Here is a 26,390-nt window from a genome sequence, read left to right as displayed (position 1 = left end):
AGCCACTGTGCATACATAGCGCTTCATTCGGTACTTTCTGGAGTTTTCCTGGGACCCCTCTCAGAGCCTTCGTAAAGTTCTTAATGTCCTCCGTGCTTGCACCATCCTTCTGCCCTTCTATGGCAGCCTCATGAGCCATTGGGCATGGCTTTCTGGTGGCATTTGCTGTTCCCTTTGAAAGAGATCTCTGTGTCACGTACACCAGCCTCTCGCTCCTTAAGCTGAAGGGCAGCCATTCCTCGCTCTTGCTCCTCTTGCTGTCCTCTGTGCACCCTCTGTCAGCACCTGCTGGAGGCCAGCCTCCCGTCTCACCAGGCTTCAGAATCTGCTCTGCTGGGTGTCAGGCCTTCCAGCCGTGTTTACGCAGGAATGCTTATGTCACATCTGTGCTTCTCTTTAAATTTTTATGTGTTTATTTCAGAGACAGAGAGAGGAAAAGAGAGAGAATCTCCCACCTGTCAATTCACTCTTCAAATGCCTGCAAAGGCTAGGGCTGAACTGGGCTAGGGCTGACGCCAGGAACCAGGAGCTCAATCCAAGTCTTCCTCTGAGGGCAGGAACCCACCTTCTTGAACCGTCTCTGCTGTTGCCTCCCAGGGTGTGCATTAGCAGGAAGCAGGAATCAGAATTTGAAGCTAGGATTGGAACCCCAGTGTTTCTGTTTATAATCTGTGAAACCAAGAGCTGAGCAAGTAGGTCTCTGGACCGCCTTGCAGCTCTAGTCCATCCTGGACCAGAGACACTGGCAGCTGCTGGAGGAGCCTCAGCCCCTGGATGCCGACCAGGTCACTACACTGACACCTGCCTCCATCCAGCTGTGTGGGGTAGGGCAGGAGGAGTGTGAAGTTGATGACAGTATAAACTGTGCTCCCCAGGTATGTGTGCATCGCCATGGAGGCCCTGGACCAACTGCTCATGGCCTGTCACTGCCAGAGCATCAACCTGTTCGTGGAGAGCTTCCTTAAGATGGTGGCCAAGCTGCTGGAGTCAGAGAAGCCCAACTTACAGATCCTCGGCACCAACTCGGTAAGGAGTACCCAGGGCCAACTGGGTACACATCTGCCTGGTGCCAGCTGGGTAAGGAGTGGCCAGGAGCCTAGCTCTCCTGCTGGCATCTGGGGCCTTGGAGAAAGGGGTTGGGGGATGTGGGGGGAGAGAGAAAGCACCATCATCATGTCCTGTTCCACTTCCGTTTCTGGGCCTACACGCAGCATACTGCTTGTCTCCTTGTGTGTGATCAAAGGGGTATTTATTTTTTAATTAAATATCATTTATTTCTTATGCTTTATGTGCATATACAGCCAAAGTCAGGGCTTCCGAGTGTGCGGCTTAGTAGTTGTGGTGTCTGCACAGTCTTGTCAATACTAAGATATTTCCAGACTGCTGATCTTAACATGTGTTGTTTACTAATAGGTTTTTCCCTTAAGGAATTGCAGTGGAAGCCCCCAAGATGTATAAAAATGAGGAGGAAATAGAGGTGTTTGTCTGAGACTGGGGCTGTCCAGGGAGCTCAGAGCTCAGAGCTCAGTGCCCCATGAGGCTTCCTTGCAAGCTGAGCCAGGTCAAAGATGGAACAAATCCAGGTGCCCAGACAAAGCCCAGAGAAGCGAGAAGACTGTGGACATGTGGGAGGCAGGGCTCAATGCAGTCCTATCCTAGCTCACTGTGCCATTTTGGGCAGGGGGTCTCTGGCAGGCCCCGGTCTGCATGGATGCCATGTGCTCATTGAACTTGGTCTCTAAGCACAGAGCTCTAATGCTGGTCTCAGTGCGGTCAGGTGCTGACAGGAGAGGCCGGGGTTTTATGATATGAGGTATCAGCCTCTGCATGCAAAAATGCTTGCACCCCACGTGTGGCCACACGTGCTCAGGTGTCCTCTCTACTGTCATTCATATCTTACCCTTTCCCTCCCACCCTGTTCTTCGCCCTTCTTTCAGAGTACGTTTGAAACCCTGGGTCTTTCAACAGCTTAGATACACCTGTTGTTCAGGCCTGCTGATACCACAAGATAAAAAAAAAAAATTCCCAGGTTGCCCCTGGCACCCCAAGCCTGACTTTCTCTGAATCTCTGTTGCTCCAGCCAGCTCCCAGGTCTGCATTCCTGCTCTCCACAGGTTGGCTGGACCAGAAAAGAAAAGCCTTCCAACTTTCCCTGTGTGGGACCAAGAGTTGCACTCTTCTGCCTTGTCAGCACCAGCTGCCTCGGACAAATTATACGGACAGTAGTTGGGGGTAAAGTTTGTGGTCAGGTTGCCCTGGCAACAGCTTCCACCACTGTTTTAGTTGTGCTGTTCATGGTGCCCGCAGCCTAGGGAGAGAATGGCTGAATGGAGCCTGGCGTGGTCACTGGGCATAGGCAACTGCCAGTCCCAGCCTTCCCTTTGCAGGCCCTAGGCTGGGTTGGGTATTTGGTTTGCTGCTTACCTGGGCCACTCAGTGTCCAGTACAGTGAGTGTCTGTGTGGAACTGAGGGTGAATCAGTGAGTGGCTGCTGTTTGACAGACACAGAAGATAAAGGCTAAGCTGGTGTTGGGAACTATGGCAACAGTCTGGGTGCAGCCTGGGAAGCAGCCCTGCTTGTCCCAATGCTCTTTCCTACCCGGGAAGCCCCCAGGACCTCCTAGAACCTTCGCATGCAAGATCACATTGTCCCTGCTTGGTGCAATCTCAGGCTGGTCTGGGATGGTCAGATGTTACTGGGGAGCCTGAGGCTGAGGGAGTGGAAGACAAGGGGCCCCTGGCCCTTCATTCCTGCTGTCCTCACCAGCCAGTTCCTCATAACTGTGTGTATGGATCCTCACAACATTCAATTTCAGTTGAAAGAAAGAGGGAAGGAGAGGAAGAGAGGAAGAAAGATCTGGAGCCTGTGTTCTGGGCACCCATGTGGTGCTGGCCATGACTCTGACCCCCTACAGCCTGGAATTCGGCAGACTTCCCCCTGACGCTTCCCCTTCTACAGCAGATCCTCCCCCACCATGCAGCAGAGCTCTCTGAGGCTGTACTGGTGCCAAGTCTGGTCACAAAACCTACATCTGCCTTCACCATTTGTGCACAAACCAGGTGGGAAATTGTCATTAAAAAAATGTAAGTGATGCTTTTGAACCCTTCCTGAGGCTTGGGCTTTGAGTGATGGAGAAGAGCTGGAAAAGCTGCCAAGAAGGTCAGAAGCTGTAGGGCTAAATCTTCGTGAGCTTGGGTTCAGTAACAGATACATAATTGTGACATCAAAAGCAAGGCAACCAAACACAAAAGGTAGAGAAATTAGACTTCAGAAAATCTAAGAACTTTTTTATACATTGAAAGACACTACCAAAGACATAGAAAGTTCACGTGATGGGGGGAATTATTTACTGTGTTTGTTAAGGGTTCAGTCGCCAGCATATAGAAAGATTTCTTACAGTTCAACAGCGAAAAGGCAGCCCCACTGGAATCCAGGGAATACATGAAGAAGAGACACAGACGACCAGCACGTACATGAAAAGATGTCAACATCACTGATTATCAAGGAAACGCCAGGCACGCATGCACTCTGCACCGTTAGGGTGGCTGGCACACACATGCATACACACACTCTCACCCACAGGAGGCTGGCACGGGCCTGCTGAAACAGGAGCCTGTGTATGTCATTGGGGGAAATGTAAAATAGAGCAGCCCTTACAGAAAATATATGGCAAGTGTCTGAACCAGGGACTCTTCCCAGGTGTAGACCCGAAAGAGAGTGCTCCGATAAGCACACCTCCCAATGGCCCAGCAGGTCACAGGCCATGCCATCCTGTTGTCACTGAATCCTGGTGAATTTTGCCTCCATTCTTACAAAGCAGCACATTTTCAGCTCTGAGAGACCCAGAGTACCTGGCATGAGGCCTTGGTGTTGAATCAAGCCCCACGTGAGGCTGCAGCAGGGCAGGACAGCTCCGTGCAGCATGTCCCATGGGAGGGATCAGGGCCCCTGGAGAGGGCTCTGCTTCTTCTCAAACAGGAAAGCCATACCAGACTCCGTCTCTCCAGCTCATCCCCTCACTCCTCACTCCACCCCACACTCCACCGGGCCTCACCTCCCTCTGAGGAACAGCTGACGCCTGCTGCCACTCTCCTGGACACAGCTGGACCAGCTGCTTGGTTCCCTGCCTCCCCTGCAGGGTTCTTCATGGCCACCTCTGCCTTCCTGACCCAAATGCCTACACCTGCAAGAACCACGTGGCCTGTCAGTGGCACATGTGCAGATGCAAGCCCGGCAGTTTCACTGGGACCCTGGCAAAGTTCCCTTGTTCATCCCCCCACCCCCTCTCCAGATCTGGAGGAAACAGGGTCTCGGAGAGAGGGGGAAGCAAGGCCCCCGGCCTCCCAGGAACCTCCCACATCCACCTTCTCTCTTTTCCCCAACCTCTCCCTTCCCCTTGCTCCAACTCCTTACTGCCTCAAAACACTAGTTCAAGTCTCTTTCAGTGTAGAAATAAATGGGATACGGAAAACAGGGAAAAGGTTACATTCTCCCACAAAACCACAGACTGTAAGTCACCTGACAAAATTAATAGTTACTCCCTCAGTTTATTTTAATAAATCCAAACCCAAGTGTTCCCCCCCCCGGCCTCCCTGTGTCTGACCTCACTCTTCAACCTGTTTGCTCTCCCAGCCCCCCACCCTCATGTCCTTGACTTTGTTTCAAAAGTCTGGGTCAGTTGCCTTGTAGGTGCTGAGCTCTGGGTTTGTCTAAGGATCACCTAGTGTGCCTTTGACCTTGCTCTCCTGTCTGCTGTATTTCCTGCCAAGTGAAATAAGATCTGAAGATGCAATTACCTGCAGGCAGCCACCTCCAGCCAGACAACTTCTTGGAAGGTGCCAGCTATCGCACCAATAGGAGGCACAGCTGTCCAGGGTGCAGGGTACCTGGGTGCAGGTCATGACCTTAGGCCTAAGGCCCTCTCCGTGGTAAAGGCAGGTTTTTGTCTTTGTAGTCAGAAACCTGTGGAAATTGGGCCAACAGCCTGTCAGGGACCTGCTGCTTTGGTCTGTTGATGCCCCCCTGTCTCAGTCCTTCTCCATTCCCCACATCATCCCACTCTCCCTTTGGCTCATCCTTCTTGGATTCTGCAGCGCCTCCCCACCAGAATACGCATGCACATGCTCTCTGGGGCCTTCCTGCTGCCTTCCATGGCAAAAGGGACTTTGCCCAGTGAGAGTGGTGAGTTAAGGATCTTAAGGCATGCAGATTATCCTGCATTATCCTGATGGCTTCCCCGAATCAGGGTCAGGCAGAGGCGAGGACAGAAGCAGAGGGCAAGGAGGGGAATTGGCACCTGCTGTGCCACAGGGTCTTGGCCATAGAGGAAGGGGGCACCAAGAAGCAGAGGGGGAAGAGGGGAGGCAATGGCCACTCTCCTGGGTCCGCAGGGGCAATACAGCCCTACAGAGACGAATCAGATCTCCAGGCCCCAGAACTGTGAGAGAGTAAATCGGTATTGCAGGAAGCCAGCGAATTGTGATCCTTCATTGCCCAGTCACAGAACACTAACAGCTTCGCTATGATTCTCCCAAAGTGCCCATAACCCTGAAAGGTCTGTGGTGCCCGAGCCCTGTGCCATCTGAGCTGGAAGCCTGCAAGGCACTCAGGCCAGGGTTCCACTTGTGGAGCCTGCAGGCGCTCATACCCTGGGGCTGGGCATCAGGGGTTGGTAGGGCCTGACCAAGTTATAGGGAGGTGGTGCCGGTGGCAGTAACAAAAACCACTCTGAGAAGTTGGTATAAACAAGAGCAGTGTGAAAGTCAGAACCAAGTGGTTTGCACGATCTGCTTTCCAGTTAGTATCTGTTGTCGTGTCGCCAAGAAAGTTGCTCATGTAACAGAAAGGCCCACCGTCCTCGGCTGTGAGAGCTGGAGTTTTTCTGCGTGCGCCCCGTGTTTTCCACTTGGGCTTCTGTGGTTGCTGGCGGCAGCTCGCTTCAGGACACCGTTGCAGAGGAGAAGGGGAGGTGAACTTCTATGCAGGAATCAGCAGCTTTCCTTCCCAGAGCAAGGCCGGCTGCTGGGGCAGTGTCAATATTTGGGGCTTGCCTTCTCCTTATTACTGCCTGAGGTCCTTGGTAACCCTCTGTTTTCACACCATGGTGTCTCAGCCTGTCTGCACCAGAGAAAGGAGTTAGCCAGCATGGCTCCCTTTGTTGAGTGTGAAGAGCTGGAGCTTTGATCTTGAAAGGGTGGCCCTGGCAGTGCCCATGGCCTTTGGAACATCACGTGCTATGCAAGATCCATTTGTTGCTATGGAGACCTTCCTCATCATTGCTCTATCTTGAAAAAAAAAAAACCTATTCGTTCACACTCTCATGCAAAAGGAAGCTATCATTCTAATAAAGGCCATTTATAAGGGATAAATTAGCAATGATAGGGCTGAATTAGCCAGAAAGTTCCTGCAGTCTTACACATTTGAAAAAAAAAAAAGTGACCAGTCACCCAGATAGATGGGCTCAGTGGAAACTCCTGAGTGTTGGCCACAAGTCAGAAATGCCCCACGGATGGTGGAGCTGGAGGGGGCATCTCTGAACTGTGACAGGCAGGGTTCACAGAATTCTGGTCACCCTAAGCCTACAAGACAGAGGGGGCTCACATTGTCCCCCAGATGGGGTGCCTGAGACCCAAGGAACTGAAGCAGCTTGCCCCAGATCACCTCACTGGCTAGAACCAACCGCTGGCAGGTGCCATGGCTGCCTGAGCTTGTTCCTGTCACCACACACATGTCCTCGCTGGATCCTGGTGACCACACATGTTGGCCTTAGTATCTCCACCCTACAGACCGGGAACAGACACGCAGAAGCTCCCCATCTTGTTCCAGCCACCCCAAGGACCAGAGGCCGAGCGAGGACTTGGGGGGACAGGCACTGTCTCGGTCTTCTGTGTCCCCTCCACACTAACCTGTTGAGCACTGCACACTGTGCCTGGGGAAAGTGGAAGAGATTTTGATCCGTGCACTGGATTTCCATGATACACATTTTCCACGAGTCTTGAAGACCTGTGGAATGCATAGATTTCACATTTTTTTTTTTGGCATCAGGATGGACATCTACCTTTGTAAGAAAAATTATTATTTATTTCTGTTTATTGAGAGGCAGCGACAGAGCTCCCACCCTAGAAGTGCATCGGGGACTGGGGGGGCACACCTACTGGAGAAGCCCCTAGTGGAGACTGCCTGCTGGGTGGGACCTGGGACCAGCTCCTTAGCTTTTGTGGATCTCTGCCCCTTGGTATGCAAAGGAAGAGAACCAACTCTTGGAGTTGCCATAGGGAGCAGCAGAGATGCTGGATCCGAACTGCTCAGAGTAGAACCCAACCTTGTTCACAGCTCTCAGTCCACCAGCTCCCAAACCTGTGAATCTCCGTCATTCACTCTGTGCACTTGACCCCGCACACGCACAGGTCGCCAGGGGCTGCGTCTCACCGCTGCGCCCTTTGCATTGCTGCCCTCTTCATGTTGCAGGATTAATTTTTCTGACATGTGTGTACTCAGGTACACACACACACACACACACTGGGTGGGGGCTGAGAGCTCGACCTGCAGTTGGAGCCTGCGGTTGCTATGTGTGTCCCCAGGGATGGGACCAAGGCACCGTGAAGCAGCAGCCAGGAATGTGGCTGGGGGACAGCCTGTGTCTGCTTCCGTGTGAAGAGCAGCGGTGCCCCCAAACTGAGCTCCAGCCAAGCCTGGCTTCCACTGCAGTGGACACTGAGCCGGGGGAAGGATTTGCGGCCCTCTGCAGCCTTGTCCCTGCAGCTCTTGACCCTGCAGCTCTTGACCCTGCGTGGACTCAGGGAGCTTGAGGCCCTATGGTTTCCCACAGAACCTCTTCAGCACACCACATCAACAATGCAAGCAAGGGCCCGGCACAATGGCCTAGAGGCTTAAGTCCTCGCCTTGAATGTGTTATGATCCCATATGGGCACCGGTTCTAATCCTGGTAGCTCCACTTCCCATCCAGCTCCCTGCTTGTGGCCTGGGAAAGCAGTTGAAGATGGCCCAAAGCCTTGGGACCCTGCACCTGCATGAGAGACCTGGAGAAAGTTCCTGGCTCCTGGCTTCGGATTGACGCAGCACCAGCTGTTGCGGTCACTTAGGGAGTGAATCATAGGACAAAAGATCTTCCTCTCTATATCTGACTTTGCAATAAAAATTAATAAATCTTGGGCCTGGTGGCGTGGCCTAGCGGCTAAAGTCCTCGCCTTGAATGCCCCAGGATCCCATATGGGCGCCAGTTCTAATCCCAGCAGCTCCACTTCCCATCCAGCTCCCTGCTTGTGGCCTGGGAGAGCAGTCGAGGATGGTCCAATGCATTGGGACCCTGCACCCTCATGGGAGACCCAGAAGAGGTTCCTGGTTCCCGGCATCGGATCGGCGCGCACCGGCCCGTTGCGGCTCACTTGGGGAGTGAAACATCGGATGGAAGATCTTCCTCTCTGTCTCTCCTCTTCTCTGTATATCCGGCTTCCCAATAATAATAAAATCTTAAAAAAATTAATAAATCTTAAAAAAAAAACAATGCAAGTGAGAACACTCAGCATACCAACTCTTAGCTGTGTGTTAAGATGTGCTGTGCACAGCACGGGGAGCAACAGACCTCGTGGGCTTTGTGAGGCTCCGTCAGCAGAAGATAAGCGTGTATTTCTTCTTGCAAGAATAAAGTCTTACCATAGTAAATGGCGTTTGTAGAAGATGCTTGTTTTCATCTGGAGTTATTAACAGGGTTTCAATAGTTGATTAGGATGTAGATTGCCAGTTCACATTGAAGATTATTAAAATACATTTACTATTTTTAGAAAGAATGTATCTTCATGGTATTTGAAAGCAAATATTTGTAACAATAACTACTGCACAAGGCAGAAGAAGAAATAGATTTTATTTTTAAAAAATATTTACTCATTTTTATTTGAAGGGTAGATTGAGAGAGAGCATTTTTCTGTGTGCTGGTTCATTCCTCCAAATGGCCACAATGGCTAGAGCTGATCTGATTTAAACCCAGGAGTCAGGAGCCTCCTCTGGGTCTCTCACATAGGTGCAGGGTCCCGAATACTTCAGGCCCTCCTCTGCTGCTCTCCAAGGAGCACCAGCAGGGAGCTGGATCCAAGTGGAGCAGCCAGGACTCAAACCAGCCCCTGTGTGGGACATTGCCATCAGAGGCAGAAGCTTAACCTATTAAGCCACAACATCAGCCCCTGTATTTTATTTTAAATTTCATGTTTTTATCTTATTTTTGTTTGTTTGTTTGAGAGGTAAAGAGACAGAATGTCCATCTGCTAGTTCACTCCCCAAATGCCCAACGCAGTCAGGGCTGGGCCAGGCTAAAGGCAGGAGCCTGGAGCTCCGTGCGGGATGCCATCCTGTGCTGCCTCCCGAGGAGGCCACGTTAACAGGGGGCTGGATTGGAAACAGCAAGACCAAGACGTGAGCCAGGCCCTCTGCCGTGGGATGTAGGCATCCCTTGTGGCAAGTTAAGTGCCGACCCAAGTGCCTTCCCCTAAATCTAACCTTGTTAGATTTATTTAAGGCACTCAAATTCTAACATTACACAAAAATACCAACCTGTCAGGATTACCTCTTTGGTAATCCAACTCCCCATTTAGCTCATGACTTTTGCCTCCCTGCAGGACTGGGTTGACATGAAGTCTCCCTTTAGAACCACAGCTACACAGAGGGCAGAGGGCGGGACTGGCATGAAGACACCCCTCAGGACACCTGCGTCCTGTGCCAGGGCCGGGGTTTGAGTGCCCACTCTACCTCCTGCCAGCATGCAACCTGGCAGGGGGCACCCCTTGCTGGCTCCAGCACATGGTTCCTTGCTACCCACATGGCCCCCCAGTGGCTCTAGCCTGGCCCAACCAAGCTGGTGCTGGCCGCTAAGGCATAAACTAGCAAATGAAAGATTCTCTCTTCTCTGTGTCACTGAGTCCTCTAAATAACAAAATATATTTGCTTTTTATAGTAAAAGACTTAACTGAAGCAAAGTGTCCAACGTGAAAAGTTGACATTTTTAAGTGGAATTTCACATTCGTTCTTGGGCCCCAGAAGGGCGGTGCCCTATACCTTGACTGTGGCTGGTGCTCAGTGTCAGTATTACCCCTGACAGCAGGTGGGCATGTGCGACTCTGGGCAGAAGGTTGAGTCCCCTGCTCAGTCCTATCTTCCAGCATCTGCTCCCAGAGGCAAGGGAAGCCGTGGTGTAGACAGGAAGGATAAGCAAGGTCTAAACCCCAGCCTCCCGAGAGTGCTCAGGGACTCAGACCCTGGAAGGCGAAGACCCTGCAGTTGCCATGGCAGTGGGCCTGGGCATGCTCAGCTGGCCCTGGCATCTTTGTCCTCCCTGCAGTTTGTGAAGTTTGCCAACATCGAGGAAGACACCCCGTCCTACCATAGGAGCTATGACTTCTTCGTGTCCCGCTTCAGCGAGATGTGCCACTCGAGCCATGACGACATGGAAATCAAGACCAAGTAAGTAGGGGAGGGCCGGGGGCTATGTGGGTGCGGGTTGACTGCTCAGGGTGCCCAACACACAGTTTCTAAAGGGGAAAGCTCTCAGGCCAGAGAGCAGGGCTAGAGGGCAGAGAACGGCCCTTTAAGCCCAGCTGGGGAGTCAGTGACAGAGCACAGAGGTGCAGGAACACAAATGTACGTATACACCCTCTCTCTCTCTCTCTCTCTCTCTCTCTCTCTCTCTCTCCCCCATCCACTCCTTGCATTTATACACCCACAGACATGCCCACCAGCAGAGAGCTGAAGCTCCACACACTGGCCGATCCCCACCACTTCCTCCCTTCGTTTCCTCTACCCTCCTGCTCACTCAGTTCCCCTCCAGCCACACCACATGCCTCCCACATGCCAGGGACACTCCTGCCCCAGGGTTTTCATACATCCTGTGACACACACACACAAGGACCTGCACAGCTCACCGTCTCATGGCCCAGAACCATCCAGCTCCTGCCATCCTGCAGGGATGGTGACCTGCCTGGCAAGGTGCAGGGTGGCGCAGCCCGGAAAGCCCAATTGCGAACCTGACCCCCAAGCCTTCCCAAGAACGGCTCAGCCAGGCACTGAAATAGCCATGAGATGTACAGCTCTTGTTGGGGCGTGAGTGTGAGCAGAGTTGAATGCCAGGACCCGGGCAGGACCACCTGCTGGCCACCACAGGGACACAGGGACGGCACTTGTCCCATGGCTGGCATGTGCCCACAGCTGCCAGAGGTATCGGGTGACACTGGGAATCTTGGATTTCTCACCCTCTGGCTCCAGAACATGGTGTAAGACTTCCTACGGGTCACATCCATTCTAGCAAATAAATACAACAGCAGAGTTTGGGGACAGCTCAATGACCCCTGGGACACTGGTGCTGCGGATCATGCAGCAGTTTGACATGTTGAAGAAGAGCTCATGATACAGGAAAATGGTTTTAGCCAAGTGTTAATTTTTTAAAAAAGCCAATGCCAGGGGCATGTGCTGGGGGTCTGAATTCTACAGCATCCCCTGTCAAGAGAGAGCAGGGTCACCCCAACGCCAGGAAGGTCACACCTGAATGCTGCTGGGAGGAGCATGCCTGCTCTCCTCCACACTGCCCATAAAGATCATATACTGTTCTGCGATCAGGAAAGGGATTGATTTGAAAGAAACAAACAAAAAAAAAGAAAAAAGAAAGTTCAGTCTGACAAGTGGCCGGTGCCAAGGGTTCCCACCATGGAGCAGTGCTGAACTGAGGTCAGAGGCTCAGGTGGGCACCCCCGAGCTGTCTCTAGATGTCCCTCAGCTTGTACTTCTGTGCCTCTCCTGCAGGCCTGCCTTCCCTAAGTTGCTTGGAGCCCTGGGTTCTGCCTGATGAGTTCTGGGAGGCATTTGGAGCATTGACTTCTGGGGCCTAAGCTAGAACAGACCAGCTGAGTCCTAAAGAGCAGTGGCCGCAGGGTCAGAGCCATTCAGGAGTGAGCCAGAGTGTGAGTTAAGAAGGCATGGCTCCCGGGGCCCTTGTTCAGCACCTAGCAGGCAGGTTGCATGGAAAGCCAGCAGCACGTGCTGCCCTGTCTGCCTTTTGATGGGTGGACGCATCCCTTCCCGCTGATCGCAGCCCCTCTCCTCGCCCCAGAGGCTGGGCTGCTCCATGTCACCATTCTCCCTGCAGAATCCGAATGTCAGGCATCAAGGGCCTGCAGGGCGTGGTGAGGAAAACGGTGAATGATGAACTGCAGGCCAACATCTGGGACCCACAGCACATGGACAAGATTGTCCCATCGCTGCTCTTCAACCTGCAGCACGTGGAGGAGGCAGAGAGGTACGGAGGCCAGGGTGGAGCTTGGGGAGCTGGAACTTGGGGTACTGCCCTGCCAGGTGGTAACCCCTAGCTGCCAGGTTCCTTCTGTGGTTCCTTCTGCAGTGGGCCTGGGTGCCACCTCCTGCCCACTGCCATGGTCCTATCACTCCATTAGCAGCCATTGGGGTGGGGGGCTCCCTGCAGGGACCCAAGTAGGTCAGGCTGTGTATCTGGAAGCAGCAGGTGGAGGAGGTTGTCAGCCACCTTTCGAGGCTCCAGCTTGGAAGGACTTTCCCCTTACTCCCCCCGCCGCCTGTCGAACTTCCTTCCTCTCCGGCTTCCTGATGCTATTTCAGGCCCTTATAACCAACAGGTCTGGCCAGCCCCAGAGCCCCCGGTAGGGGGCTGCACACGCACACACACAGGGGAAACCCTACTCCTGGGACTCACTCCTGCCCCTGCAGCATCACTCTTCCCCCTGGGGTGGAATGGGTTGCAGGGGTTGGTTCATTGTACCCTGGGATTCTCTCCATGTCTGTCCAGCCTGGGTGGCAGGAAGGTGAGCGTGCCCTCTGGTGGCTGATGCTGGAATAGCTGTGCTGGGGTTCTCCTGGCTCCCCACCTTTGACCATGGCCCTCTGTCCCCCACAGCCGGTCTCCCTCACCCCTGCAAGCACCTGAGAAGGAAAAGGAGAACCCGGCAGAGCTGGCCGAGAGGTGCCTCCGGGAGCTCCTGGGCCGGGCTGCCTACGGCAACATCAAAAACGCCATCAAGCCTGTCCTCATGTGAGTGCCCTGCCACCAGCCCTACCCCCCAGCTGTCTCGGGGGGGCCCCTGCCTGGGAGCTTGGGTCCACCTCCTCACACCCCTGAGAACCCAACAAAAAGTTGCCTCGTCATTGGCCCACATCCTCTCCCTCGCAGCCACCTGGACAACCACTCCCTCTGGGAACCCAAGGTTTTCGCCGTGCGCTGCTTTAAAATCATCATGTACTCAATTCAGGTACGGCCACCCCCAGGCCCAGCTCAGCCCCTGGCCTATCCACAGGACGGGGTGCTGCAGTTGGCACCCAGCATACCCGTGCCCCCTGCCAGGCCCGTCACCCCTACCAGGGTTGTCCAAGCTGGCTGAGGAGTTGGCCCTAGCAGCCCCTAATTTGATGCACTGCAATGCAGAGAATCCTGGAGAAGCTAAACACACAGCTTTGCGAAATGCAAGCCCCCCCAGACCACTGCAAGGCCATTGTGAGTCCCAGTACCCTGCTACACCCCTGGACCTCTGCTCGTACCCCAGACCCAGCAGAAAGAGAGGGGTGCCTTTAGATGGCCCAACTGGGTGGAGCAAACAGATGCAGGGAACTGTGGAGAGCCAGGTCTTAACTGGGGCTGGCCTTGCGCCCCACTCTGGCTTGGGGTCCACGGCCAAGGGCACCTGGGCTCGGAGGCCACGTGGGCTCGCTGTCTTCTCCCCCCAGCCGCAGCACTCCCACCTGGTTATCCAGCAGCTCCTGAGCCACCTGGATGCCAACAGCCGCAGTGCGGCAACGGTGCGCGCGGGCATCGTGGAGGTCCTGTCCGAGGCCGCCGTCATTGCTGCCACCGGCTCTGTGGGTAAGGGGGCGTCCCTGCGCTGGTGGGATCCCCTTGTGAGCAGGGCGCCAGGCAGAAGGAAGGGGTATGACAGGAGAAAGCCGGCCAGGACTGGAGGGGGCTCTGACTGGGCGTCTTCCCCCGGCCCCACGGGGTGCCCAGGACCCACGGTGCTGGAGATGTTCAACACGTTGCTGAGGCAGCTGCGGCTCAGCATCGACTATGCGCTGACTGGCAGCTACGATGGGGCCGCTAGCCTGGGCACCAAGATCATCAAGGAGCATGAGGAGCGCATGTTCCAAGAGGCAGTCATCAAGACCATAGGTGAGGTGCTGGCGGCATGGGGCCAAGGGGCGGGGCCTTGGTGGGCAGGGCTAGACTTTGGTGGACCCTGAGCTGGGAAATGGCCTGGGTGGGGCAGGGTGGGGCAGGGTGGGGTCTTAGGTTGGGGCAGGACCTGGGTACCGGCCTTGGGTAGGTCCTGGGTTGGGGGCAGGACTTTGATGAGGCGGGGATGAGAGATAGGGCAAAGCTGGGAGGGACTAAGCCTTAGGCCAGGCCCTGCCCGTGCATGAGTGGGCAGGGAGGCTGCCCCAGTCCAGGAGCCCCGAGTTTTGAGAACCCCTTTGTGAATAGCGAGTGACAGCCCCGGAGGCTGACAGAGCCTTTAGTTGGGCTGCAGACTCCCACCTCTACCACCAGCCAGATCTCTCTGGCTGGGCAGCCAAGACCCCAGAGGCCCCCAGGTGAGTGGCCGCCACCTCAACCTCTCTGCAGGCTCCTTCGCCAGCACGCTGCCCACCTACCAGCGCTCGGAGGTGATCCTGTTCATCATGAGCAAGGTCCCGCTGCCCTCCCTGCATCACCCCATGGAGACCGGGAGGACCGGGTGAGACCGGCCCCTCCCAGCGGCTTCCTTGCCACCTCCTCTCTGACCTCTTTGCTCTCACCTTTACCTATGTGGACTTTCTGGACTTGGCCCTCCACTCTCTTCCCTCCCAGATACCTCAGCAGCTTTTAGTGGGGCCCTGGGGGACTCCCCCCAACACTTTCCCAGACTGTATACCCCACCGTGGGTTGCACAGCATCCGTTCCCCGGGCATCTGCCTGGGTCTGGAAGGCCCTGTGCTGGGCAGCTTCCTCATGGAAGAGAAGCCAGGGGAGACGGGCGCGGGCCAGTGTGGCGGTCTCAGCCCACGTCATCCTCCTGCTGAGTGCGTGTCTGGCCCACAGGGAGAACAGAAACCGGTTGACGCAGATAATGCTGCTAAAGTCCCTGCTGCAGGTCAGTGTCCCCCACCCCCATCCCTGTGCTGCTTACAGTCTTACAGTTGTGCAAGTTGTGTACTGCACAAACATGCCTACTCAAAAGGCTGAATTGGCATGGTGGGGGAGGGAAGGTTTCTGAGTCCCGTCCTCTGTTCCCATCACTGACCAAGGCTGAGTACCCACAGGGCTGGGCACCCAGAGCTGGTGAGGCACCCGCAGTGCTGGGGCACCCACAGTGCTGGGGCATCCATAGAGCTGGGCACCCACAGGGCTGGGCACTCCCTCTCTTAGAGGCAACACTCGCAATCCCTAGGACACCCACACCTGTTAGCCAGCTGGTCTTGGGGAGGGCTTTGGGCACAATGGGCCTGGATTCCTCTAGTAGCTGCGAGGCTACAAGGAAGAAGGCCGAAATGACCGCTGGGAGATGGCAGGGCATGTGTGTCCAGAGGGAAGCTGAGGGGACAGAACCTAGGAGGGACACCCGGAGGGTCGCAGGGTGAGAACCCACAGAGTCTGTCCCAAGACACATTGTGTCGCAACAAGACCATCAGTAGCCAGTGAGCAGAACCAGTGCCTCGCCAGCTCTGGGTGCCTAGCCCTGTTGGCGTCCCAGCCCTGTAGGCTGTAGCCCTGTAGGCTGAGCACACACAGGGCTGGGCACTCGCAGGGCTGGGGCATCCATAGGTCTGGGCACCCACAGGGCTAAGCACACACAGGGTTTAGACCTCCTGGATGAAGTTGGAAGGTCCCGCCCCTTTCACCTCCCCGGTTCCCCTGGGTGCCTCTGGCCTGGCCGTGCCGACCTGCACCACTCGGCTCCACTCAAGCTTTCCCCTCCAGTGCTTGCGCTGCCTGTCGCTGTATTTTATAAAGCCCCTTCAGCTCTCGAATGTCCCCATCTGTCTGTCTCCCAGGTCCTCATTATCCTGCCCCTTGTTGGTTGTATCTTCCCCCATTTCCTTGCTCCCCTCACCTTGCTGAGATGGCCATCTAGGGGTACTCACACGATCCTGCACGGAATATTGACAGGCATTGTTTCTTTGTTTTTTTTTTCTTTTTTCAAAAGATGTATTTATTTGAAAGGCAATCTGTCAGGAACTGCCCACACCAACCAGGACTGTACCAGGCCAAAGCCAGGAGCCTGGAACTCTGTCCGGGTCTCCCATGGGACTAGCAGGGACCCAAGCACTTGAGCCATCTTCTTCCTTCCCAGGTGCATTAGCAGGGACTGGACTAGAAGTGGAGCGCCCTGGGGTTGAACCAGCACTCCAGTGTGGGATGCTGGCATTGCACTTGGTGGCTAACCCCACAGTGCCACAACATCTGCCCCTGCCATTCGCTGTGGGTGCCCCTGGAGTGTACTGGATTCTCAGGAGCCTTTCCAGTCCTCCGTGGTGTGGCTTTGTATACGAGCCTAATGGGAGCCATGCCACTGCTCTGGCTTTGTGTATAAGATATCTATAAAGTCTAAATGAATCTCTCATTTAATTTTGAGTCTTATCCAGCAAGATAGCTCATTATTTATATGCAGATATTCCAGAGTCTGGAAAAAAGTCCACAATCTGAGACACTTCTGGCCCCATACATCTTGTGTCAGGGACCCAGAGCCTGCCTGGGGTGTGACTCCATGGCACCCACTGGTTTAAGTCAGAGGCCCTCAAGAGGAGTGGTCCCTCAGGCCCCAGTTCTGCTGACTGCTGCTCCTCCTCGGCCTTCTGCCCCAAGCATACCTGGCCACATCTGCCCCGCAACCCACCGCCCTGCGCAGGTGTCCACCGGCTTCCAGTGCAGCAACATGATGTCAGCTCTGCCCAGCAACTTCCTGGACCGCCTCCTCTCCACTGCCCTCATGGAGGATGCCGAGATCCGGCTCTTCGTCCTGGAGATCCTTATCAGTTTTATTGATCGTCATGGCAACCGCCACAAGTTCTCCACCATCAGGTGAACTGGGCTTACCCACCTAGTAGGCAGCGTGTGGCGGGGTTTCAGGATGCCAGCCCTTGTCTTCTTGGCCCCCTCGGCCCCCAGCAGGCTGGAGCCCAGCTCAGCCCTGCAATGAGACTTGGGAGGAACAAGGGTAGGACGAGAATACTGGGGATCAAGATTTTTAGAAACAAGAACTTGAGGATTTGGGAAAAGGTGGAGTTTGGGCTCAGAAACTGGGGCCTGAAGGGCACTGGAAGACGCTGATACCAGCTACCTGTGCTGGGGGCAGTACCCAGCAACACCCTGTGGCTTAAGCTGGCTTTGCACTGAGGCTAAGGGGTCCCCTTTGCACCCCATCCCAGCACCCTCAGCGACATCTCCGTCCTGAAGCTGAAAGTGGACAAGTGCTCACGGCAGGACACAGTGTTCATGAAGAAAGTAAGCAGACCCAACCTCACAACCAGGGCACCTGGCCTGTGGACCCCAGCCCTCCTGCCTGTCCCCCAGCGCCTGCCTCCCCCACCCCGGGCAGCTGCTTAGCCAGGGTGACTGAAGACTCTTCACCAAGGCTGGGGGGCAGGAATGCCCTCCCAGTGGGTCCTGCCAGGGCCACTGCCTGTGCTCAGCTTCCAAGGCCAGGTTTGGTTTCATGTGGCGCCTGTGTGTGTGTGTGTGTGTGTCTGTTTTTCCTGCCCGGCCCTGCCCCCAGCACTCCCAGCAGCTCTACAGACACATCTACCTGAGTTGCAAGGAGGAGAGCAACGTCCAGCAGCACTACGAGGCACTCTACGGGCTGCTGGCGCTCATCAGCATCGAGCTGGCCAACGAGGAGGTGGTGGTAGACCTCATCCGCCTGGTGTTGGCTGTTCAGGTGGGCTGCACAGGGGCCTGGGGGAGTGGGTGCGGGGTATGCAGGGGAGGCCTGTTGTGGCCAAGCACTGCTGGGAGGACCAAGCTGCAACTGCTGTGCATTTGTGTGGAGACCCTGGGAACACTGCACTCTTGTTTGGCCATTCCCCCAGGAAGACCCCAGACCGTGGGTTTGGGGAACTCTAAGGAAATGTTTGCTTAGGTCATGGCTTCAACTTATCCTCAAGCTGTGGGAAGTGGGTCAGTGAGCAACACCCCTTAGCCACAAGATTCTAAGTCTTTTGTAGTGTCTGAGGGAGCCTCCAAGGATCCCCAAAAAAGTGCTCATGAACCCCGAGGGACCCCTAAACAGACTTAGCTGTGTTCAGAACCACCTCCAGGTCTTCTTCACAGTGCTGTCCCCACTAATGCGTAGCCTGGAGTCGCCCTGGCCTGGTGACCTGCACGTTCAGCACTCCCCATAGGACTCAGAGAGCATGCATGGCAGCTCCGGGGTCAGCCTGGTAAGGTGCATGCCCGAGCTTGCTGGGACAGTCCAGCCCCGGAAGCCTGGGCAGCGGAAGCCCGAGCCAGCCCCGCAAGCCTGAGAAGTCAGTGACGGAACCGCTCAGGCCACCTGCTCGGTACTGCTAGCTTGTGCAGGGCTGAAGAGCTAGAATCTGGAATTCTTTTGTATCCCAGTTCCCCACCCCAGCCTTGCCAACCTAACATGCTAACCCATTTTAGCCAGCCAGTCCAGGAGCCCAAGAACCAACAATAGTGAAGGAGATAGCAAGATAGCATCTTACCACAAAACAGTTGGGGGCACTACTGATGAGGGTTTGGACAGTCAGGGTCACTAAAACCGAAACTGCAGAGTGGGGAGTTGAGTTGTATGTTTGTTTTAAGATTTATTTGTTTATTTGAAAGAATTGGAGATGGGGAGAGATGGAGATCTTGCATCTACTGGTTCACTCCCCAAATGGCTACAAGAGCCAGGGCTGGGCCAGATAGAAACCAGGAGCCAGAAGCTTTTCATCCAGGTCTCCCACATGGGAGGCAGAGGCCCAAACGCTTGGACCGTCTTCTGCAGCTGTTCCCAGGCCATTAGCAGGCAGCTGGTACAGGAACCGGCACCTGTATGGGATGCCAGCTGTGAAGGCAGCAGCTTTACTCACTAGCCCACAGCGCCGGCCCTGAAGTTGAGTGTTTGAGAACCCCCCCTCCAGGTATTTGGTTCTAGGGATCCCCTGCTTTTCCTTTCAGAAGGATGATTTTGTCTGGTGGGAAGATAGGGGGACAGATGTTGAGAAAGGCTCAGTACAGAAATGTAAAGGTTGTCGGTGAAACCCCAAAGGGGGCCGTGTGTGTCACTGCAGGACGTGGCCCAGGTCAATGAGGAGAACCTGCCTGTGTACAACCGCTGTGCACTCTATGCGCTGGGCGCTGCCTACCTGAACCTCATCAGCCAGCTCACCACCGTGCCTGCCTTCTGCCAGCACATCCACGAGGTTTGCTGCTCCCCCGTCTGCGCCCCCGAGGCCCTCCCTGTGGGGGTCCCAGGACCAGCTCACCCTGAATTGCATTAGGACTCAGGCAGGGAAGAAAAAAATCAAGATGAAGATCTGTAACAGAACTTGCATGTGGCAGCATCCCCCGTTCTCTGACACAATAGAGTCGGGTAGACGGGAGGGTGCGGGAGCGTGCTGCACCCACTCCTGACCCGCTCCCCGCCTCTCACACCCATAGCCTGTGCTGGGAGTGCCCAGGGGACACAGCCTTCAGAGAGAGTGGGCCAAGGCTACTTAAAATCCCTCTGTGATCACAGTGGCTACATGATCCACATGCCTAATTTGATTAGCAGACCTCCTTGGGATCAGCTAGCACCCCGTCTGTAGCCCCCTGTGCCTTGGCTGTCACATCAGGATCTCTCTGAAGTTGTTTGTAGGTAGAATGGTGTGCTGTGTAGGGTTGACTATAAAAGACACACACAAAACAGAACAGAAAGAAGCATCCCCAGGTGATCTCTGGCCCCAGGCTAGCTGGGGGAAGGTGCCAGAAGCTTCCCCACAGAAGCAGGCCCCTCCTGCACATACCTGTGGGCCACCTCTGACCCCTCCCTCAGCTCCCACCACCTCTGAGACGGCCACCTTGCTTGCAGAGGGGTACTAAGGAAAGGAAAAGGTGACAGGCTGCTTCTCCCAGGTGTGAACTGGGGATGTGGTGTAACTGAGGTTCCCATTTGGCATGTGAGACAGCAAACCCAAAGACAGGGCAGAGCAGGGAGAAGCTGCAGTCTCCTGCCCCGTGTGTGAAGGACACTGGCCGTGTCTGTGTTGCTGGTGGCCCGTGGTTTCTTAGGCTGTTGCAAGGGTCACCAGGGACCTAGTCTCCTACTGGGGAAGCACTGTTGTGGTGGAGTCTGCTGGGGAGACCACGGGGAGTTGACATGGAGATAGCAGTGTGTAGAGGGGTCTGCCCGCAACCTGCCTGGAGCCCCCCACCCCTGTCCTGCTGGACCCAGCTCCAACCACTCAATTCCTCCCCCAATGCAGGTGATAGAGACGAGGAAGAAGGAAGCCCCCTACATGCTCCCTGAGGATCTATTTGTGGAGAGGCCCAGGTGAGGCGTGCCCCTAGGATGTGGCCAGGAGAGGCTGGACACCAGGGGACTGGGATGCCCATGTGGACCCTGCCTTGAGACCCGAAAATCACGGGTGAAACTGTACCTCACTGTGTTGCTGCGACCCACACCATCCTCACTCCGTGTGGAGCTTTGCCTAAACCCATGGAAATACAACCCCAGGCGGGGGTTCCTGATGGAGCCAGTGACGTAATTGCTCAGTCAGGGCCGTGGGCCAGGGTCCCTTCAGCATCAGAAGGACTCAGAGACCTTGAGAAAGGTGACATGTCCAGCCGTGATGATGGCCCATCCCCACGATGACAGAGGGGCAGACTGTACCAGCAGCGTGGGGAGGGCATTCAGTGTGCCTGCTTGCTCTGAGCAGAGATGGGGACAGGGCAGTGTGGGGAGGGACACGTGTGTGTGTGTGTGTGTGTGTGTGTGTGTGTGTGTGTGTGTGCGCGCGCGCGCGCGCAACGGCTGAGGCTGAAGGACCTGGTGCAGCTTTGAAAGTGGCAGTCATCCCCAGGAATGGGGCCGCGGTGCGTCTGGTAGCCTTTTCCCTGCTCGGCTCTTGGCACGGTGTGGTAAGGGAGCTAAGGGGCACTTGTCGGCAGCCCCCTCATCCCCCTCCCTGACCCGTCTCCTCCCCCTGTGTGGGCCAGGCTGTCTCCAAGTCTCGACGGAGTAGTCATCGAGCTCCTCTTCCGCCAGAGTAAGATCAGCGAAGTCCTCGGGGGCAGTGGCTACAACGCAGACAGGCTCTGCCTGCCCTATGTCCCGCAGCTGACAGGTGCGAGCCCTGGGGGGCAGGGGGGGAGAGGCTGAACGTGAAAGACTCGGTCCCCTACCATGGATCACCCGTGATGTCTCAGATGTCATAGTGGAATTTGTGGTGCGAGCCTCTTGGTTATCCCACCTCATCTCCCTCAGGGTGGTGTCCCTGGAGGTAGCTGGCTAGGGGAGTCTCCCTGGGCCCTTCAGGGGCCAATTCCAGACCTCCGTGCGGCCCACAACCAGGGAGATCTCAGGCAAGTGCCTGCCATCCCCAGGGTTCAGTCACCCTGACTGTAAACCAGGTGAGTTAGCAACACCTGTCCTAGAGGGTAGGCCTCAGAGGGCCATGAAGTAACACGCCCAGTGACTGCCGCACAGTGGAGGACAGCTGAGCTCTGCTCCCAGCTCATCCATGAACTAAGACCATTGTTCCCTCAAGTACAAAGCAGACCTGACAAAGATGAGCAGGGAAGACCCATAGTGTCCAAAGGGTCTATAGACTCAGGGGTACTCACAGCAGGTACCGAGCCATGGACTAACCAAAGACCCCGGGGTGCAGGAGTGGGGACCCGCAAGCCAACCCTGGCGCTCTGAGGGCTGGGGATGCCAGTTCTGGCCGCTGCTTTTCCAGATGAGGATCGCTTGTCCAAGAGGAAGAGCATCGGAGAGACCATTTCACTGCAGGTGGAGGTCGAGTCGAGGAACAGCCCGGAGAAGGAGGAGGTGAGAATGCTCCCAGCCGCTGGGAAGTAGGCGCTGACCAGGCTCCCGGTGCAACACCAGGGAAGCTTTGTTCTGCCCAGCGCCGAGTGGATGTTTAGAGTGTCCTGCATAGGGCCAGACCAAACCATCTGGCAGGTCTCAGACGTGGACTGGGTATGCCCACCCAGCTGTTTGAAGATACCTGGAAAGTCATTTATCAGATAACTCTGCTTTCTTACCAGCTCCCACACATCGCATAGCTTCAGTGGAGACACTGCGAGTGTCCCTGTGCCCCGTGAGGGAGCTGTCGCTGTCACCCCCTTCTCACAGCAGGCAGGCACTCCCAGCCAGACTCAGAGGAGACACAAGAGTGAGAATAGCTCTTGCCATGTTTCCTCCACATGGACTAATAGATTCTCCAATTTGTATCCAGATGGAGATTTTTTAGAGCAGCTGTAAGTTTATAGCAAAAAGAAAAAGAGGCAGAGCTTTCCTGCCCTCTGCATCCCACCTCCCCTGAGGATTAATGTTTGTACCGAAAGGTGCATTTACCACCAGCAGTGAAACTGCCCAGGCACCACCATCAACCAGAGCCCACATCTCCTGCTATTGTCTGTCCTGAGGTTCAGACAGACGCCTGACAGCACACCTCTGCTGTCCTAGGATCAAGTTTCGCTGCTGTAACCACCCTGACCCCTCTGCACCCTGAGGTCCACCCCGACCCCCATGGCACTCTCGGAGAAGCGGCAGCAGTGCCTCCAAGATCCCCCTCCCTCCACCATACCCCCTCTGATGAGCTGTGACTATCTGATTTCCATTTAGATCCACACTGATTATCTCCTGCCAGTATCTGCGCTGCCTAAGCAATTGAAGCATCATGGTTGACAGATCAGTGCTTGCTCAGGCAAATTGCAGTGCTGGCTCCTGGCAGTCAGAGCCACCACTGGGCTGGGTGGGGCTGGGGTGGGCTGAGCAGGGCAGGGCTTGGCTGGGTTGAGCGAGATGGGTGTTTCCTTTTACCCACCTGTGTCCCCAGTAGCTGTCTCTAATCTAACTCTGTGGTCCCATTCTCTGTCTCCCATGCCCCTTACCTCCACTCTGCTTGTGCACACATCTGGGTCAGAGCTGCCTGTCCTCCCACCATGGCGCCCAGCTCATGCACCACTTCCTGCATGGACCTGTCTGCCCAGAGGGCTTCCTTTTCTCTTTGCCAGCACCCAGCTCCCCAGCACACCGCCTGTGAACTTCTGATGTGGGCCCGTGCCTGGCGGTCATGTGAAGTGCAGGGCACCTTGGAGCTGCATACAGCGTAGCATACTATCTCTTGCATGCAGTTTCTGGGCCAGCCCAGCTCAGCATTTGGGTTCAGAGCCCCACACAGAGTGGGCCCCAGTCACGGTCTGTGGGATGACTATGTCTTATGTCTACACTCCTGTCTGCCTACGCACACAAACACTTGCTTAACACCAAGTAAATCACACAACCCACTGCGTTTTCACAAAGTGATCATGTCCATGACCTCATACCTGGGCTGGGGAGTAGAACACGGTTGTGGCCCCAAGACCTGGCCTCTGCGTCCCTCTCCACAGCGGGAGCTGCAGCCTGCATCATGTTGCTTTCTGATCTTTGTGTCCATGAACTCATCATTTCTGTGCGGCTTCTTCCACATGCCTTAATGTCTGGGCAGCAGCCTGAATAAATTGCAGGCAGCATGAGGTCCCGGGGGGCAATTCCCAGAACTCTTCCAAGTGGTTCCTCTCTGCGTCTGACTGAGGTCCACACTTCTCTGCATTTCTTCTTTGGTTCTGTCCCTTCCTACCCAACCAGACAGGCTGCCCAGGGGACAGAGCTCTTGTGACCCAGGATCTGATATGGAATCCACTTCCCCCTTCCACGCCTCACTTGCCCTTCTTCACACCTGCCCAGGGAGCTTTCGGGGATCCTTAAAAGAATGGGGGTGTCCTGGGGAACTGTGCCATCAGGCTGGGCAGCAAGAGGAGCTGGCAGATGCTGCAAAAGCTGGGACCCCCTCCGCCCTTGCTTCCCCGTCCCAGTCCCCTGCCTCTCTCAGTATTCCTGTCTCATGCCCTGCAGCGTGTGCCCGCCGAAGAGATCACATACGAGACACTGAAGAAGGCCATCGGTGAGTCAGGGCCCCAGTGAGAGGAGGGCTGGCTCCCAGAGCTGACCCTTGTGATGGGGGTTGATAGCACTTCCCTATGTCACATGTCAGATAGCCCTATCTGAACAGATGACAGCTGCCTCTAATAGGAATCACTGAGGGACAGAGCCAGCCAGATGGATAGAAGGCAGTTGTCCATCATTGTTTAGCTCGGTGTGATACAGAAGAGCAAGCTGACCAATGATGATAATGACAGATCACAATAGGAACGCACTTGAAAAATTTCCCACAAAAACTGAACAGGAAGATGTGCCATGCAAAAAATTTTGAAATCCCGAACAGATGTTTAGCCAGGTGGTTAAGATGTTCATGTCTCACCTTGAGTACTTAGGTTCGATTCCAGGCTCTGGATCCTAACTCCTGTGTCCTGCTAGTGTAGACCCTGAGAGGTGCAGCGTTGGCCCTTTCCACCTGGGAGACTTGGCTGGCCCTGGTGGCTCCCAGCTTCAGTACCCCCAGCCATTTTGGGCATTTGAGGAATGAACCAGTTGATGGAAACTCTGTTCTTCCTCCCCAACAAATAAATGTTGAGAATCGTGAGGTCTACATATTTTTAATAATATTTTTAATAATTTTAATAATTTTTAATAATATTTTCCCCAAACTTTCTGAAGTGCTCTCATAGTTGTTTAATAAGAGCCACAGACATTAAAATACCATATTATTTCTTTTTTCTGGATTATTGGCGATGAAACAGTCACCATAAAAAGATCGTTCTGATGATAAATCATGCTTTTAAATGACAAACACTTTTCTGCTTGTTTTCATTAACCTTACCCTTTGCCTTCTGAAACCAAGCAGAATGAGCATGTTTGACCCTCCCACCTCATTTTCTTTCTTTTGGTTCCCACCTCTTTGGGGGATACCAAGTGGCATGTATAAAGCTTTAAGCTAGATGGCACCAGACTGCCTGCTGTAGGTTTCTGCATTAGCACTATTTCATGGCCACTCTGGTTTTTCCCTTGTTAATGCCCCTTTTTAAAATTAGCGCCAGAGTCTCAAAGGACCAGATGTTCTCTGGTCTTCTGAGAGTCCTGTTGGCAGTTCATCTAGTTAGGGCTTTAAAAGTTCAGCCCTAGGATCACCTTAACAAGATCACACACATGGGAGACGGCCAAGCTTCAGGCAGAAGCAAGAAGAGGGCTGGGGGAGCTATGGGGGGAAGGGGATTAAACCCTGTAGGCTACCATCAGCAGAGGGCAAAGTCCCCTGCGGAAGTCTACCCACCTCCTGTCTTCTCGAGCCCCTTTTTGCTCTTGTCAGAGGGACAGGGCCCAAGTGCTAACCAACTCTACTCCACAGTGGACAGTGTAGCGGTTGAGGAACAGGAACGGGAGCGGCGGCGGCAGGTGGTGGAGAAGTTCCAGAAGGCTCCCTTTGAAGAGATTGCAGCACACTGCGGGGCCCGGGTAAGTGAGTCTAGAGCAGGACTGAGACCTTTGCTCTTTGTCCCCACCCCCAAAAATTAGGGTTTATATTCCACCACAGCATGTTCTGCTGTTGCCACCTCAAGCTATCCCATGTCCCCCATCGCTCCCCCATGAACCAGGAAATGTGGGTAACATGGGTGTCGGCCAGACTGTCTTGCAGAACTCACAATTCCCACGTAAGGGAGGAGCCCTGACCCCATGGGCACCTGTGTCAGATAGTATTTGTGCTCATTCTCAGTATAATCATGATGGCAAGTTTATAAATAGCACTATGTGCTTGGGTAGCGGGGGGTCTCCTTGCTTTAGCTTCTTTCATTCCCACAATAACCCTGTGGGACTATGGTCATAACGTTACGGAGTGGTGGGGCAAGTATGTATGGCAGAGTTGAAGGTGGGCAGCATGAGCAGCTGAGTCTTCTTCCAACCAAGGGCACCTGGCACAGGGAGGGAGCAGCCAGGCCTCAGGAAGTAGGTATGAACAAGACAGCCAGGGACAGGCATTTGGGGTTGAGGCAGCGCATAAGACACATTCCATATCAGGTGGGCTCAGAGTTGGCTCTGCTGTCAGTTTCAGCTTCCTACTAAAACACGCCCTGGGAGGCAGCAGGTAACAGGACTCAAGTACTCAGGCCTTGCCACCCACAGGGTCTCCCAAGTGGGGTTCCCAACTCCTGGCTTGTCCTGACCCAGCCCTGGCTGTTGTAGGGATTTGGGATAGAATTCCCAGCCATCTCAAGCCCTTTACATTTTTCTCCTTTACAAAT

General features: G+C 54.8%; 1 protein-coding gene across 3 annotated transcripts in view; it reads left to right on the top strand.

Moving 5' to 3' along the window:
• The window catches only part of EFR3B (EFR3 homolog B), a 72,709-nt gene that overhangs the window by 42,952 nt on the left and 3,367 nt on the right, over positions 1-26,390 (top strand). The window contains exons 4-21 of one of the 3 annotated variants that reach the window (XM_058668193.1): positions 876-1,026; positions 10,350-10,471; positions 12,147-12,296; positions 12,927-13,061; positions 13,200-13,278; positions 13,781-13,886; positions 14,028-14,189; positions 14,643-14,754; positions 15,099-15,150; positions 16,906-17,078; positions 17,426-17,501; positions 17,773-17,934; positions 19,292-19,423; positions 20,468-20,535; positions 21,201-21,328; positions 21,944-22,035; positions 24,109-24,157; positions 25,499-25,605. In XM_058668193.1, coding sequence (XP_058524176.1) covers positions 876-1,026; positions 10,350-10,471; positions 12,147-12,296; positions 12,927-13,061; positions 13,200-13,278; positions 13,781-13,886; positions 14,028-14,189; positions 14,643-14,754; positions 15,099-15,150; positions 16,906-17,078; positions 17,426-17,501; positions 17,773-17,934; positions 19,292-19,423; positions 20,468-20,535; positions 21,201-21,328; positions 21,944-22,035; positions 24,109-24,157; positions 25,499-25,605 — 2,056 coding nt within the window. Of the gene's footprint in view, positions 1-875; positions 1,027-10,349; positions 10,472-12,146; positions 12,297-12,926; positions 13,062-13,199; positions 13,279-13,750; positions 13,887-14,027; positions 14,190-14,642; positions 14,755-15,098; positions 15,151-16,905; positions 17,079-17,425; positions 17,502-17,772; positions 17,935-19,291; positions 19,424-20,467; positions 20,536-21,200; positions 21,329-21,943; positions 22,036-24,108; positions 24,158-25,498; positions 25,606-26,390 lie in introns of all 3 variants that reach the window. The other 2 variants (XM_058668192.1, XM_058668191.1) reach the window with 2 other exon arrangements.

This window comes from Ochotona princeps, chromosome 8, assembly GCF_030435755.1.
Source record: "Ochotona princeps isolate mOchPri1 chromosome 8, mOchPri1.hap1, whole genome shotgun sequence".
NCBI lineage: Eukaryota > Metazoa > Chordata > Mammalia > Lagomorpha > Ochotonidae > Ochotona > Ochotona princeps.
Note: the sequence above shows the minus strand (reverse complement) of the source record. Positions and strands in the feature narration are given on the sequence as shown.